Raw genomic sequence first — 17551 nt, 5'->3', positions numbered from 1 at the left:
GGGATCAGTTTCTTGATTTCTCTTTCTGTTGCTTCATCATTGGTGTATAAAAATGCAACCGATTTCTGTACGTTGATTTTGTACCCTGCAACTTGGCTGAATTCTTGGATCAGTTCTAGTAGGCTTCTGGTGGAGTCTGTCGGGTTTTCTATGTAGAGTATCATGTCATCTGCGAAGAGTGAAAGTTTGACTTCCTCTTTGCCTATAATACATTTTTTAGTGAAGGGGAAATCTGAGTTCCAACCATAAAACTTAGATATAAATGGAGGCCTTCTTTCTCTCTTCAGTCTGGAGACTTCCTAGCCCATCCCTGGGCTTTAGAGTTGCTCATTTGGTTGGCAGTAGACTTCTGAGAACCTGGTCCTTATTCTCAGATCCAGAGTTGTTGATTTTCTCACACAAACCTCTTTGCTTGTGATGTTTTCCTGTACGCTGTAGACAGCTCTCTGGGTCCTCACTCCTGTCTGTGGCCTCGTCTGCAGCTCCTGGGCATGTTCAGGTTTGTATGTTTTTGGTAGGACAGTGCTTGCATGCGTTCTTATTAAAATATTCCATAGGGAAATGACATATTTACTTCTGATTCCCTTTTAATATAATGAATCTTAACACATAACCCAGATTTTACACTTCCTTTTGTGTATTATTCATCTAATACATACATCGGTATATATTGCAAGGTGAAGACCTGCTTTGATTTTTCCCCCCAGAGCTGTTTACTTGCCTTTGTACAATGTATAGATTGATCCATCCTGCCTGGTATTTGGTGTCTGGCTAACAAAGGCTATGGGTTTTTCAGACAACAGATAACGTTGAGTTCTCTTGGCTTAATACTGAAGTCATTTTGTGAGGTGGCATCAGTTTTCTTATATTTTCCATCATCCTTAACTTTTTCTAACTGGTTGTGCATATAAATAGTCATAAGTGTTTTTAGCCTTTAAAATAAATACATTGAAAATTTCTTCTTTGACCTGTGCACGTGTGTCTCTAGCTTCTGCTATCTTCTTCGTCCTTACCGTTTTTAGAGAACTTCAGTGCACTGATGTCTCTTGGGTTTCATTTTCTCTCATTTTAAGCCCTCTCAAAGGGATCTTACACACGTGTATCTTCAGCTGCTGCCTATATACTGTTACCTTCCAAGTCCTGCTCCTGCCTCCCCGACCCATATATACCTAATTGCCTAGAACATCTCCTCTAAGGAGTCTGTTGACACCTCCCATTCTAGGATGTCCAGAACCAAACTGGACTTGTTTCAGTTCTGGGATTCCTTCTGGATTTGATATCTTAGATAGAGGTATTGCCATACTGAGCCATTGGGGAATCCTTCTTGAGTACTCCATTCACCACCACTACTTTCTGCCTGCCAGCTTGACAGTTTTACCTTCAAATATCACTGTTATATGCATCTCCTATTTACCTTTCTGAGCTTTCTTGTGGCCATTTCATTCCTTCTCTGAAATGCTACCATTACCCCTTTGTTGATACCTCTGCCTCTCTTCTCAGTCATCTTAAATTCCCATCCAGCTGGAACCTGTTCAGAGACTGAACCTGTTCAGGGCTCCATATGAGATCATGGCCTCACCTGTCTGTCCAGTCCCTTCTGCCATCCTCATCTACCTGTCATCCAGGTGGCCCTCTAACTGCTGCTGTTCTTTCAGGTACCAAGCTGCCTTTGCCTCTTAGCCTCCATACAAGCTCTTCCTTCTGTTCCTGTTCTCCACTAGGCTAATTTAATTAATCCTTTTTCCCCAGAAACATTCCGTGAAGCTTCGGAGATGAGGTGCTTTCCCCCTCACCTCTACAGCTCCTCAGACAAACTTCTGTCAGGCTTTCCCCCCTCCTGAATTATATTTTCTTTATCATCTCTCTTGCTCTAATCACAAAACCTTTAGAAGGAAGAACTAAGTATTTATGAATATTTACCTTATTTCTGCAATTCAGACACCAAGCTTGATATCAAGTGTGTAGATATTTTTCACTAACCAGGATTTGATGTTCATGTGCTCATTGTGTGTGTGTGTGTGTGTGTGTGTAAGTGTATTTGGGTGTATGTCAGCATTAACGCATAATAAAACAAGATATAGGATACATTTCAGAGTTATGGGCTTAAATACCAAGTCAGCATGTTCTAGGAGTCTGAGATGGAAATGTAGGAGAGAACTTGTGTCAGTGATTCTCGGCCATGTGATCAACCACGTACTGCTTTTAACATATATAATCAAAAATAGTCTTCAATATAGTTTCATAGCATTTTCATCCATGTAGACATGTGGTATGAACAATTTGTAAGAAACACTGTAACTAAATGCATTTATATTTTATTATTTATGTTTATCAGATTTTGAAAAATTAGTTCTTTTAAATTATACAGCTTTTATTCTTTGTTTGAGTTTTCTTTACTAAGTTCAGGGTTTCAAAAATGCCCACACATTTTAATGTAAATATTGTTGTCAAGTCACTGATGTGTAAGGAATACAAAGATACATTTTATGTCAACATGAACAAAGGAACAAAGCAAAGGTCAGGATGACCTGTAAAATTCCTGGTTTTACAAGTAAAATGAATGCAGAATTCTTCTATTGAGTATTTTTGAACACATATTGTGTGCCAGCCATGCTCTAGGTGCTGGGTATACTAAGAGGAAATGACAGAGATGTTCTTGCTCTTGTGGGGCTTACACTTTGGTAGAGGGAATACTGCCTTTAAATGAGTGAACTTGAAGAATTCAGCAAGGGATAAGGCTATGAAGATGACAGAACAGGTGGTAGAGAAAGCATCAGAGCAGTGGGAGGGAGCCAGGCTCTTCTAGAAAGAACGCCCAGAAAGACCTCTGTTGGGAGGTGGTGCTTGCAGTGAGAGCTGAATGGTGAGGCGGTGCCATGGGGCAAGGCTGTGGGTGGAGAAGCATCCAGGCCAAGTGTGAAGTCTGTGCCATTTAGAATCACCTGCATTCGATGGAAGGTTACCTGTTGTGCCTTTTCTCAGTAGATGTTCTTATGTGTTTACTGTCATCACCTGAGAACAAATGACGTGATACACGTATATATGTTACTGACCCATTTGGAAGGTTAAAATAAGAAAATGAAACAAAACAAAACTGCAGGTAGGTTTAGATGGAGGAGGCAGTTTATTAGCTGCCTGGAAGTATACTTATTCAGGAGATCCTGGGTATAAATTTTTTACCTTCATCTTTTAAAATGTAAAATATTAGGTTAGATAAACCTAGAATAAGATTTTTTGTGACTACATAGTGAGATCTTTCAATACCAAGAAAACATTTTGACCTTTTTTTTTTTTCCCACATTTCTTAAAAAGGTGGTTGCAAATAAAGTACAAGGAATCTGATGACCCAACAGTAGCTTGCCAAAACTTACTTTAGAGTGGGGAAAAAAGAAAAAAAGGGCATTTGGGGTTTTGGGGGAAAAGTTGCTTTTACTAGCCAAATACTCTTGTATATCATAAATTCATTCTTTATTGCACCTTTCCATGTTTGGGGGGAAGGAGGTGGAATTCCTATCTGCAATCTTAAACTTAGTTTTAGCTGTGAATTTCAAGAAATTATTGACAGCAATTTCATTTTGTTATTTCACTGAATGTTCAGGGTATTATCCTCTTTGTTCATATTTCTTCCTGACTCTGGTCCTTATCCAGAGACAAGTAATGAGGATAATGGAAACAGGAAGTTGAAGGCCAAAAAGCAGAAACCTGGGGCATCTGGCATTTGAAAAATTAGTCTTTTAATACTTAAGCAGTGGCTATGATTTAATTAAGATAAAATTATCATTTTAGGCTTTCCCCCCTTCTTTTTCTTGTTTTCTTTTGGGAAGAATTAAACTTGGGACAGTGATGTCTTTAAGGTACTCAGGGAAGGAAGGTTGCCTGGGGGAAGTAAGACATTGTCCCATGGGCTACTGGGTCAAATGTGCTATTAATATTATTACAAATCATTTCTTTTCTTTTTTTATTTTCTGAAATATGTATGTACTTTTCACACATAGTACTATCATGAAATATGTAGTTTATGTTTTCTTTATATCTTACCCATTTTTAAATTTGTTTTATAGAAAATACTGCAGTTTCTACCTGAACGAATTTTCTTTCGATGGCATTACCAGAGTATAGGTAAGAATAATTTAAAGATTTTTGAAGTCATATGGATTTTTTTCCAGTCAAATTTTAGCACTGTTTTATATAATTAGCACCATCAAGATTAGATTATAACAAAGAATGCTAACAAGGGTATGTTGATTAAAAGCAAGGCAAGTCCACCCTGGACTTTGGAGGAAAATATAATATCTATCCCTGCTCTAAAAGTACTATTTAAAAAGGATGGTTCATAGATCAGCAGCATCAGCCTCACCTGAGCTTGTTAAAAAATGCAGAATGTCAGGCCCCAGCCATACCTACCAAATCATAGTATTTTTAAAAAATGTTTATTTACTTTTGAGATATAGAGCACAGGTAGGGAATGGGCAGAGAGATAAGGAGACAGAGGACCCTGACAGCAGAGAGTTCGATGCAGGGCTTGAACCCACAAACTGTGAAATCATGACCAAAGCCAAAGTCGATGCTCAACCAGATGCCCCTACAGTCTGCAGTCTTAACAAGAGCCCAAAGGATGGGGCGCCTGGGTGGCTTAGTCGGTTAAGCGTCCAACTTTCGCTTAGGTCATGATCTCGCTGTTCGTGGGTTTTAGCCCCTTGTCGGGCTCTGTGCTGACTGCCAGCTCAGAGCCTGGAGCCTGTTTCAGAGTCTGTGACTCCCTCTCTCTTTGACCCTCCCCTGCTCATGCTGTCTCTCTCTCTCTCTCCTAGAAATAAATAAAACATTAAAAAAACTTAAAAAAAAAAAACAAAAAATCAAAAAACAAGATCCCAAAGGAATTCCTATGCATAAAAATTATTTGAGAAACGTTTGATCTGGAGGATTTTGCTTCAGTGACTTCATTTTTTCCTCACAAAAATAACTTGTTCTTCAAGACTTTATCATTGATCAGAGCTGTTGTGTTTGAATACTTTAGGGAGTAGCAGCAGGAGGGAACGTGAAATATAGCCAAGTTACCAGGGCTGCCCTTTCTGTGCAGCTCTTGACATCGAACGTTTCCTCTCAATTTAATATCCATGGCACAACCGGCATAATTTGTGGTATTGGCAGTGAATCTTTCTGTTTAAAGAGTGTCTGGTTGGGTCTCTCTGCCTTAGAAGACTTACAGTTCCTACAGTTTTTATCCCTTGCCAGATGATCATATTTGAGGAGAACATAAACCTCATAATGGCATGTTATTCTCTGATCATTCATTCATTCGTATTGAGGGAGAAACAAAGTTCTGAAGCTGAAACGAAGAGCATCTAACCATCCTTGTATTGTATAAGCTGATTGCCCGGGGTGAGGGGTAGGTGAGAATAAAATAATCACCATATAATTGTCGCTGTGGAAAGTGTACCAGTAGCAACAAAGAAAGTTGAACAATTCTTTTCAGAGGACTTGAGGAAGGCTCCAAGGAAGGTAAATCTCTACCTGAGCCTTGGAAAACAAATGTGGAAATGGTTTTCTAGATGAGAGATTGATGTGTGAAAGACACGGGACCTGAAAGAACATGACATATTTGATGGTTATTTCAAAATTCAGAATCCCAAACTTAATTTAGTACTATTTATGTTAAAAATGTTACTGGCCCTTCTATAATTGAACTGTTTTGTAGAGTATATTGTAATAAATACATCTACTGAACTGAATGATTAAATCCTCACTTTAAGGTAGTGCCTTGGTCTTTAAATCTTTCAAACACACAAAGATTTTCCTTTACATTATAGAGTTATCAATAACATTTCTGTTAATTGATACTTTGACCTTGTGTATTTGAAGTAAACACTTAAAAATCAAATGCTGAGTATAATCTGAAGAGATACCACAAGGACTTGTAGTGCCCCATGGTGTAGCAGAAATGGATGAAAATGAGAAATAACATGCAGTATGTTTTATCTGTGGTAGATATAATCCTTCTATTTTGTTTGTATCTTATAGGAAAACCATGCTTATTTTCTTCAGATAGTATTTTAAAATGTCTGACAATTAATAGGCTCTCTTTAGCCTGAATAAACTTACTAAAATTAGGCATAGGAATTCACTTGCCATTTATGTGTGCGACTTTATGCACCTAGTAGATGGCATGTGGTATTACCTTAATTCTGGCTGCTGTTACCACATGGACTGGTTACAGTTGTGGGTACAAGTAGCTTTTTACCCAGTTTAATAGCATCTGACCATGAACAGTGACTCTTGGACTGGGACTGCAGAGGACTAGTCTCTTGAGCCAGCATAAGAGCAGGTGTTGTTTACCTTTTAGTATGTAGAATAAGCTAGTTTATATAGTGTGTAGAAAGAGCTGGCTCTGTAACACAGACAGAATGAGTCATGTTTCAGAATGCTGAAATATGGGCATTTGCATATAAAATCTTCCTGTATTGATGTACAACAAACATTACCACAACGTTGATGTCTATATGTAACACCCCAGGGGACTGTGTGCTGCCCAGTAACCAAGAAGATTCTTATGTCTGTAGCCTAATATATGAACATTCAGCAGCAGGGGGATAACTAAATCCAAAACAGCTTCAGTCAGGTTAGTCAGGAGTTGCCATCTCATGAGTTCAGATTCAAGTCAGGTCCTGCCCACTAGTGAATTACACACAAAAAGCTTTAGTTTTCATAGCTTTCTGGATTTTGAAATTGCCAGTAAGGGATTGTGGATTTGTAACTCTACACATTTTTTGACATACCTCACTCTCTTGTATTCTTCCTAGATTATTTGGATTTGTTAAAACAGTTACCATTTGTCACTGAAGGTCTTGACCAAGTTAGTTATAAAAACTAAGGAGCTATAAGGAAACACCAGATTTCAGAGGAAAGGAACATGTCTTAAATATTTCCATAGCATTGGTATCTTCTTGACTTCTGCAAAACTTCTTGAATCTAGCTAGGAGAGGAAGCTTTTCACTAGGCAGTGCCAGACATTCTAGGTATGTGATAGTCCTTATTTTAGGTCTCTTACATCCTATATATCTAAAATTTCTTACCTAATATGAAGAATACTACTATATAAACTTTATAATAAAATGTTACTGTGGTTTGTAGTAGCCAAGGTTCTCTGAAATAGTAGGTTAGAATCTTAAAGCCAGGTTTTGGGTTAGAACCTGAAAGTCGAGTTTGCACACCACTGATTCAGTATGCTTCCTGCCCCACTACAAATAGTGTCACCAAGTATAGACACCTAAAATAAGACCAACTCCTACATTCTGCAAGTCTGAAGAGTACTCCAACCTACCAGATAGCCAGGTTTATCCTGAGAAGGAAGAAATTAATTTGAAACACCACCAGCCACAAGGTTCAAGTCAGTTTTTTACCATGCCACTTTGTTTTGTCTGTAGTGAAAGGAGACATTTTGTTTCTCCCAAAACTGTTTGTTTGTTGACTTGTTTATTAATCTTAAATAGTTTATTGTCAAGTCGGTTTCCATATAACACCCACTGCTCATCCAAACAAGTGCCCTCCTCCATGCCCATCACCCCCGTTCCCCTCTCCCCCACCCCCATTAGCCCTCTTTGTTCTCAGCATTCAAGGGTCTCTCATTGTTTGCCTCCCTCCCTCTCCCCAACTATTTTTCCCCTTATTCTCCCCCATGGTCCTCTGTTAAGTTCCTCCTAATCCACCTGTATGTACAAACATATGATATCTGTCCTTCTCTGCCTCACTTATTTCACTCAGCATAACACCCTCAAGTTCCATCCATGTTGCTACACATGGCCAGATTTCATTCTTTCTCATTGCCATGTAGTATTCCATCGTATAGATAAACCACATCTTCTTGATCCATTTGTCCATTGATGGACACTTAGGCTCTTTCCATGTTTTGGCTATTGTGGAGAGTGCTGCTATGAACATTGGGGTCCATGTGCCCCTATGCATCAGCACTCCTGTATCCCTTGGGTAAATTCTTAGCAGTGCTATTGCTGGGTCATAGGGGAGTTCTATTGTTAATGTTTTGAGGAACCTCCACACTGTTTTCCAGAGGGGCTGCACTAGTTTACATTCCCACCAGCAGTGTAGGGGGGTGCTCATTTCTCCACATCCTCGCCAGCATCTAGAGTCTCCTGATTTGTTCATTTTAGCCACTCTGACTGACATGGGGTGGTATCTCAGTGTGGTTTTGATTTGTATTTCCCTGATGATGAGGGACGCTGAGCATCGTTTCATGTGTCTAGACGTTGGCCATCTGGATGTCCTCTTTGGAGAAGTGTCTGTTCATGTCTTCTGCCCATTTCTTCCCTGGATTATTTGTTTCTCAGGTGTGGAGTTTGGTGAGTTCCTTATAGATTCTGGATATTAACCCTTTATCTGATGTGTCATTTGCAACTGTCTTTTCCCATTCCGTCGGTTGCCTGTTAGTTTTATGGATTGTTTCCTTTGCCGCACAGGTTTTTATCGATGAGGTCTCAGTAGTTCATTTTTGCTCTTGATTCCCTTGCCTTTGGGGATGTGTCAAGAAAGAAATTGCTGTGGTTGAAGTCAAGGAGGTTGTTTCCTGCTTCTTCCTCTAGGGTTTTGATGGTTTCTTGTCTCACATTCAGGTCCTTTATCCATTTTGAGTTTTTTTTTGTGCATGGTGTGAGAAAATGATCTAGTTTCATTCTTCTGCATGTTGCTGTCCAGTTCTCCTAGCACCATCTGTTAAAGAGGCTGTCTTTTTTCCACTGGATACTCTTTCCTGCTTTGTCAAAGATTAGTTGGCCATACATTTGTGGGTCTAATTCTGAGTTCTCTATTCCATTGGTCTATGTGTCTGTTCTTGTGTCAGTACCATACTGTCTTAATGATGACAGCTTTGTAGTAGAGGCTAAAGTCTGGGATGGTGATTCCTCCCATTTTGGTTTTCTTCGTCAATATTACTTTGGCTATTCGGGATCTTTTGTGGTTCCATACAAATTTTAGGATAGTTTGTTCTAGCTTTGAGAAGAATGCTGGTGCAATTTTGATTGGGATTGCATTGAATGTGTAGATTGCTTTCAGTAGTAATGACATTTTAACAATATGTGTTCTTACAATCCATGAGCATGGAATGTTTTTCCATTTCTTTGTGTCTTTTTTCAATTTCCTTCATAAGTTTTCTATACTTTTCATCATATAGGTCTCCTATATCTTTGGTTAGGCTTATTCCTAGGTATTTTATGGTTTTTTTGTGCAATTGTGAATAGGATCAGTTTCTTGATTTCTCTTTCTGTTGCTTCATTCTTGGTGTATAAAAAGCAACCGATTTCTGTACATTGATTTTGTGCCCTGCAACGTTGCTGAATTCATGGATCAGTTCTAGTAGGCTTCTGGTGGAGTCTGTCAGGTTTTCTATGTCGACTGTCATATCGTCTGTGAAAAGTGAAAGTTCAGCCTCTTCTTTGCCAATTCTGATGCCTTTATTTCCTTTTGTTGTCTGGTTGCTGATGCTAGGACTTCCAGCACTATGTTAAACAACAGTGGTAAGAGTGGACATCCCTGTCGCGTACCTGATTTCAGGGGGAAAGCTTTAAGTTTTTCCCCGTTGAGGATGAGTTAGCTGAGGGCTTCTCATAGATGACTTTTATGATATTTAAGTAAGTTCCTTCTAGCCCGACTTTCTTGAGGGTCTTTATTAAGAAGAGATGCTGTATTTTGTCAAATGCTTTTTCTGTATCTATCAACAGGATCATGTGGTTTTTATCCTTTCTGTTGTTAATGTGATGTATCACATTGATTGATTTGTGAATATTGAACCAGCCCTGTAACCCAGGAATGAATCCCACTTGATCATGGTGGATAATTCTTTTTATGTGCTGTTGGATTCAATTTGCAAGGATCTTGTTGAGGATTTTTGCATCTGTGTTCATCAAGGATATTGGCCTGTAGTTCTCTTTTTTTGCTGGGTCTCTGTCTGGCTTGGGAATCAAAGTGATGCTGGTTTCGTAGATAGAGTCTGGAAGTTTTCCTTTGAGTTCTAATATTTGGAATAACTTGAGAAGAATGGGTATTAATTCTTTTTAAATGTCTGGTAGAACTCCCCAGGGAAGCCATCTGGCCCAGGGCTCTTATTTGTTGGGAGATTTTTGATAACTGATTCAGTTTCTTCACTAGTTATGAGTCTGTTCAGATTTTCTATCTCTTCCCATGTGAATTTTGGTAGTGAGTGTGTGTTTAGGAATTTGTCCATTTCTTCTAAGTTGTCCAGTTTGTTGGCATATAGTTTTTCATAGTATTCCCTGATAATTGCTTGTATTTCTGAGGAGTTGGTTGTAATTAGTCCATTTTCATTCATGATTTTGTCTATTTGAGTGCTCTCTCTTTTCTTTTTGAGAAGCCTGGCTATAGGTTTGTCAATTTTGTTTATTTTTTCAAAAAACCAACTCTTGGTTTCATTGATCTGTTCAACTATTTCTTTGGTTTCTATATTGTTTATTTCTGCTCTGATTTTCATTATTTATCTTCTCCTACTGGGTTTGGGGTGCTCTTGTTGCTCTCCTTCTAGCTCCTTTAGGTGTGCTGTTAGATTTTGTACTTGGACTTTTTCTGATTTCTTGAAATAGGCCTGGAGTGCCAGGTACTTTCCTCTTAGGACTGCCTTTGATGCATCCCATGGAGTTTGTATTGTTGTATTTTCAGTTTCATATGTTTCCATATATTTTTAAATTTCTTCTCTAATACCTGATTTGCTCATTCGTTCTTTAGTAGGGTGTTCTTTAACCTCCATATTTTTGGAGGTTTTCCAGACTTCTTCCTGTGATTGATTTCAAGTTTCATAGCATTGTGATCTGAAAGTGTGCATGGTATGATCTCACTTCTTTTATATTTATTGAGGGCTGCTTTTCGTCCCAATATGTGATCTATCTTGGAGAATGTGCCATGCGCACTTGAGAAGAAAGTGAATTCCATGGCCTCAGGATGTAGAGTTCTAAATATATCTGTCACATCCATCTGGTCCAATGTGTCATTCAAGTCCATTGTTTCTTTAGTGATTTTCTGTCTAGTTGATCTATCCATTGTTATAAGTGGAGTATTAAAGTCTCCTGCTATTAGCACATTCTTATCCATAAGATTGTTTCTGTTTGTGATTAATTGTTTACATGTATTTTGGTGCTTCCGTATTCGGTGTGTAGGCATTTATAACTGTTAGCTCTTCCTGATGGATAGACCCTGTAATTATTATATAATGCTCTTCTTCATCCCTTGTTACTGCCTTTACTTTAAAGTCCAGTTTGTCTGATATAAGTATGGCTACTCCAGCTTTCTTTTGACTTCCAGTAGCATGATATATATATCTTCATCCCCTTACTTTCAATCTGAAGGTGTCCTCATGTCTAAAATGAGTTTCTTATAAACAGCAAGTAGTTGGATTTTGTTTTCTTATCCGTTCTACTTCCCTATGTCTTTTTATTGGACTATTCAGCCCATTTGCATTTAGTGTTATTGAAAAATAATGGGCTTAGAGTCATTGTGTCCTTTCTGGGATTCATGCTTGTGGTGGTGGCTCTGGTACCTTGCGTTCCTTGCAACATTTCCCTCATAGAGTCCCTGTCAGGTGTTTTGTAGGACTGGTTTAGTGGTGACAAATTCTTTCAATTTTTGTTTATTCAGGAAGATTTTTATCTCTCCTTCCATTCTGAATGACAGGCTTGCTGGATAGAGGATTCTTGGCTGCATATTTTTTCTGTTCATCACATTGAAGATTTCCTGCCATTCCTTTCTGGCCTGCCAAATTTCAGTAGATAGGTCTGTAACAACTCTGATAGGTTTCCTTTTGTATGTTAGGGTCCTTTTATCCCTAGCTGTCTTCAGAATTCTCTCTTTGTCCTTGTATTTTGCCAGTTTCACTATGATATGTCGTGCAGAAGATCGATTCTGGTTACATCTGGCGACTGTTCTCTGTGCCTCTTGGAATTCAATGCCTGTTTCCTTCCCCAAATTAGGGAAGTTCTCTGCTATCATTTGTTCAAGGGACTCCTTCAGCATCTTTCCCTCTTTCTTCCTCTTCTGGAATTCCTATGATACAGATATTGTTCTGTTTGATTGTATCTCTCAGCTCTGGAACTCTCCTTTCCTGTTCCTGAATCAGTTTCTCTTTTTCGCACTTCATCTTTTTCTATAATTGTGTCTTCTAATTCATCTATTCTCCTCTCTGCCTCTTCAGTCCGTGCATTGGGCACCTCTATTTTATTATGTATCTCATTTATAGCATTTTCTAATTAATCACAACTGTTTTTAAGCTCCATAGTCTTTGTAGCAATAGTTTCTCTGATGTCTTCCATGCCTTTTTCAAGCCCAGCGATTAATTTTATTACTATTGTTCTAAATTCGTCTTCAGTTATGTTGTTGATATCTGTTTTGAGCAGTTCTTTAGCTGTCATTTCTTCCTGAAATTTCTTTAGAGGAAAGTTCTTCTGCTTCATCGTTTTGGCTAGCTTTCTATCTCTTGTTAGTTTTAAAAGCTTGTCATGCACTCTGCACCTGCGAGTACTGCTGTATTAAAGAAGGCTCTTTGAATATCCAGGGCCTGTCCTTTCAGGAAGTGTTATTTCAATGGTGTCTCTTGCTCTCTCTTGTTGAGACTTTGGTTATTTTATTTCCCTACTCGTAGTGGTATTTGGGACTCTCTGCTATGTGTACTTTGGCTTGTTTCGTGAGGTAGCCCATAAAATGCCCAGATCTTAAGCAGTCAGCTCAATAAGGATGAAAAAGTATGTACACCAACAACTGGTGAATCTGGATGTTCCTTGGGCTCGGTCTTGCAACCTTTCTGTCACCATGGTTGCTCCTTGGCCCCTTCTCTCTCTGCCTCACCCTCGTGCCGCTCAGTCCCCAGCCCACCCAGCAGGCCATCCGTGCGCTGGATGCTGCCACCTGAGACTTTCAAAACTGTTTTTAAAAACCATTTTATTTTTTTATTTGAGAAAGAGAACAGGGGAGCCCGAGTGTGAGAGAGAAAGTAAGGGAGAGGAAAAGACAATCATAAGCATGTTCCACGCTAACGCAGAGCTGGACATGGGGCTTGATCCCATGACTCTGGGATCATTACCTGAGCCAAAATCAAGAGTTGGACGGACACCCAGCCAAGTGAGGCACAGGTGCCCCTCAAAACTACTGTAGAGGGAGAAAATAGTCTGTAAGTTTCTCTTGTTTAAGTATTTTAAGGTTGGCTCCTGCTATTCAATGCTATTTATAAGCCATTGAATGAAGAAGCATATTTGATGATGCTGATGATGAGGATGCTAAATTTTGTAATGTAAAATGAACACCATTATTACAAGTATCTAGAGATACTGCTTCAAGTGATGTTTAGAGAGTAGGAAGATTACAGAAGTGGCTGAGAGAATATTCACGAACTATGATGTATGCTAACTTGCTACTCAACTGTTTATAACTTTCCATTACTGATTACAAATGGGAAAATATTCCTGAAGTCAATTTAGGCCATAAATCTTGAAGGACAAGGGTGGACACTCAAAGCCTGATAATGATAAGTGGCAGGATATGAGGAAATGGCAAAGAATGGCACAATAGTAAACCAAGGATATTTGGTGCAAGGGCAGGCTTTGGCCCCTTTTCATATGCTCAGGCATCATCAGGATAGGGTTGAAGGTCTGTGTGTTCACTTTAAGAGGTTACTGTTCACAAGCCTCTAGAAAGCCGATTTTCTGTCCCATTCAGTGTACAGTGCTATTCCTGTATGCAATAAAAGTTTCCTGAGTGGGTGGAAAGATGTATTTTGTACTAGAGATGTTTTATATAAAAAATGTTCAAAATAATTAGCCCTTGGGCTTAAAAGATTGGGCTCAATTAATGGAAAATTCACATAGTACCTCATATGTGTTTTTTATAAATGAGTCATTATTAATCTAGTTTGCTCAATTAGGTTCCTTTTATATATAATATAAAAACCAATGCACAACTCAACTGCAGATTTGCTTATGACTTTTTAAGAGTATCCCTGGCTTTATGCCTTGGGCTGCACAGTGGTCTGACAGTGCTTAGGATATGAACACAACCTCTGAGCAGCCTTATTTCTTAAAGTTTCTATAGCTCACTGGGCTGTAACAAGTCTTAAGGACACTTAGTCTGACAGCCCTCCCTGAGTCTGTCATAGTCAGGCCACACCACAGCTGCCTTTTCCAAGGGAACAGTGTCTCCTGTGCACTTTACATTAGGACTCCCTCAGAGCTCATTGCTGCCAGGTTGAGCTACAGGGACCTGCATGCCTCCATGTCCACCAGGGGATGGCTGAGCTGCATGCCCCTCAGCCCTCTGGTGTCTTCCCTGGGTCCTCTCTGGCATGCTTTCATCATCATTGCCCTGCATTTCTTGCTTTCCTTCCCACTTCATACACGGCCCTCTGAAAATCCTCTTCAGTTAAGCCACAGCCCTAGAGTCTCAGCCTCATTGTTTCACCTCCTCAGCTATCTGATACCTGGCTTCTCTCTCAGGATTCTCTGTCTCCCTCAGGACTGTAGGGGTGAGATCAAGGTCATTCTTTTCTCCAAGGCCCATTCCAGACCTCATCCACCACCTCCCTGTGGAAACCTCTCTCCCTCAACTATACCTTGTCTCTTCTCGTTGCCACCATGTCTTCTGATCTCCTGCTTACTTGCCTTTTTTTTTTTTTTTAAATGGCTTAGCTGTTTACCCATCAGCTCCTTGGCCCCCTCACCCTTTGTTGCTTCCTGACTTGATCTTCTGGACACTTGTCATCATGCAGATCTGTATCTGAACACAACCTCTTTCCTCCTGATTTTTCACTTAGTCACTTCCAGGCCACCTGTTCTGTTTTTTCCTTTTTTACAAAGCAGCTCTTTTTGGGGGAGTATAATTGATGTATATTAAACTATATGTATGGGAAATGTTAATTGTGATAAGTTTGGACATAGATACATACCTATGAAATCATTACAACAGTCAAGATAATGAATATAGCCATCGTTCCCAGTGGTTTCCTCCTGCCTTTTTCCCACCCCCCTGCCCAGTCCCCAGGTAACCACTGATATGCTTTTTGTCGTTATAGGTTAGTTTGATTTTTTAGAGCCTCATAGAAATAGAACATGCAGTATGTACTCTTCTTTGGCTGCTTTCACTCAATATAATTATCTTGAGGTTTATCTGTGTCGATGCATATCTTAATAGTTCATTTCTGAGTAGTATAGTATTTCATTGTATAGATTTACTATAGTTTATCTGTTCATTTATTGATGGGCATTTGAACTGTTTCTAGTATTTGCATACAAGTAAAGCTACTGTAAACAATTTGTGTACAAGTCTCTATGTAGATATGTACTTTCCTGTCTCTTGAGAATGAAATGGCTGAATCATATAAAGTTATATGTTTAACTGCCAGACTGCTTCCCAAAGTGGTTGACATTCCCACCAGCACTATGAGAGTTCCAATTACTTCACATTCTTACCAACACCTAGTATCATCACTCTTTTTATTTTAGTGGTAGTTCTATCTTGCTGTGGTTTTAATTTTCATTTCTCTAATGACTAATGACCTTGAGCACTTTATATCTGCTATTTGCCATCTATGTCTTTGGCAAAGTGTATGTTTGAATTGACTGACCACTTTTTTTTTTAAATTGAGTTTGTCTTCTTAATATTGAGTTTTGAAAGTTCTTTACATATTCTGTATTTGAGTGCTCTACCAGATATGTGACTTGGAAATATTCTCTCCCTATCTCTGACTTGTCTTTTCATTGCCTTAGTTGTTTCCTTTAAAGAGTGAAAGTTACTAATTTTGATAAAGTCCAGGTTATCAGTTTTTCTATTATGGATTGTGATTTTGGTGTCCTGTCTAAGAAATCTTTACCTAACCCAAGATCACAAAGGTCTTCTGTGTTTTCTTCTAGAAATTATATACTTAACATGTTTCATATGGTTCCTTTTGAGATTAATTTCAGATTCCTCCAGTGGACTGTGCTCCTTTGTGCTTATTGTAGATATTGTAGATATTGTAGTGCCGGGAAGTTCTGTGTTCCATGCTGCAACTGGCAGCATGGCTTGCACAGCAGAGGCACCATAAGAGGGTTTCTCTGTGTTCTTGTACCCTTACTGGTGGTATACTGCCTTTGCTTATTAATTGGTTTGAGGCATGATACACATAGGGAGTTTTTTAAAGATAAAAACCATATAAGAATCAGTTTTATAATGTTAAAGTTAGATTAGAACTATTTTTGTGAACTAGTGACCTTAAAAAGATGTCTATTGTGGTTCCATACAAATTTTAGGATAGTTTGTTCTAGTTTTGAGAAGTATGCTACTACAAAGCTGTCATCATCAAGACAGTATGGTATTGGCACAAAAACAGACACATAGACCAATGGAACAGAATTGAGAACTCAGAGCTGGACTGAAAGGTATACAGCCAACTAAACTTTGACAAAACAGGAAAGAATATCCAGTGGAAAAAAGACAGCCTCTTTAACAGGTGGTATTGGGAGAACTGGGCAGCAACATGCAGAAGAATGAAACTAGATCAATTTCTCACACCATACACAAAAGTAAACTCAAAATGGATAAAGGACCTGAACGTGAGACAGGAAACCATCAAAACCCTGTAGGAGAAAGCAGGAAACAACCTCCTTGACCTCCACTGCAGCAACTTCTTACTTGACACATCCCCAAAAGCAAGGGAATCAAGAGCAAAAATGAACTCTTGGGACCTCATCAAGATCAAAAGCTACTGCACGGCAAAGGAAACAATCCATAAAACTAATAGGCAACCAACTGAATGGGAAAAGATAGTTGCAAATGACATATCAGACAAAGGGTTAATATCCAAAATCTATAAGGAACTCACCAAACTCCACACCCGAAAAACAAACAACCCAGTAAAGAAATGGGCAGAGGATATGAACAGACATTTCTCCAAAGAGGACATCCAGATGGCCAACAGACACATGAAACTATGCTCAGTATCCCTCATCATCAGGGAAATACAAATCAAAACCACATGGAGATTCCACCTCATGCCAGTCAGAGTGCTAAAATGAGCAAATCAGAGAACTCTAGATGTTGGCAAGGTTGTGGAGAAATGAGCACCCTCCTACACTGTTGGTGGGAATGTAAACTAGTGCAGCCCCTCTGGAAAACAGTGTGGAGGTTCCTCAAAACATTAGCAATAGAACTCCCTTATGACCCAGCAATAGCACTGCTAGGAATTTACCCAAAGGATATAGTAATGCTGATGCATAGGGGCACATGTACCCCAATGTTCATAGCAGCACTCTCCACAATACCCAAACATTGTGCAACATTTCGCTCTGCCTGAGCGAAATAAGTCAGGCAGAGAAGGACAAATATCATATGTTTGTACATATAGGAGAATTAGGAGGAACTTAACAGAGGACCATGGGGGAGAAGAAGGGGGGAAATGGTGGGGGAGAGGGAGAGAGGCAAACCATGAGAAACTCTTGAATACTGAGAACAAACTGAGGACTGATGGGTGTGGGGGGGAGAGGGGAGATAGGCATGGAGGAGGGCACTTGTGGGG

General features: G+C 39.3%; 1 protein-coding gene across 4 annotated transcripts in view; it reads left to right on the top strand.

The window, feature by feature from the left end:
- Positions 1-17551, top strand: part of RALGAPA2 (Ral GTPase activating protein catalytic subunit alpha 2) — a 330682-nt gene that overhangs the window by 55804 nt on the left and 257327 nt on the right. For all 4 annotated transcript variants that reach the window (XM_039216611.1, XM_039216612.1, XM_039216610.1 and 1 more), the window contains exon 4: positions 4062-4119. In XM_039216611.1, the coding sequence (XP_039072542.1) occupies positions 4062-4119 (58 nt within the window). The remainder of the gene's footprint in view (positions 1-4061; positions 4120-17551) is intronic.

This window comes from Hyaena hyaena, unplaced genomic scaffold, assembly GCF_003009895.1.
Source record: "Hyaena hyaena isolate Hyena2069 unplaced genomic scaffold, ASM300989v1 scaffold_643, whole genome shotgun sequence".
Taxonomy (NCBI): domain Eukaryota; kingdom Metazoa; phylum Chordata; class Mammalia; order Carnivora; family Hyaenidae; genus Hyaena; species Hyaena hyaena.
This window is presented reverse-complemented; position numbering and strand designations above follow the sequence as displayed.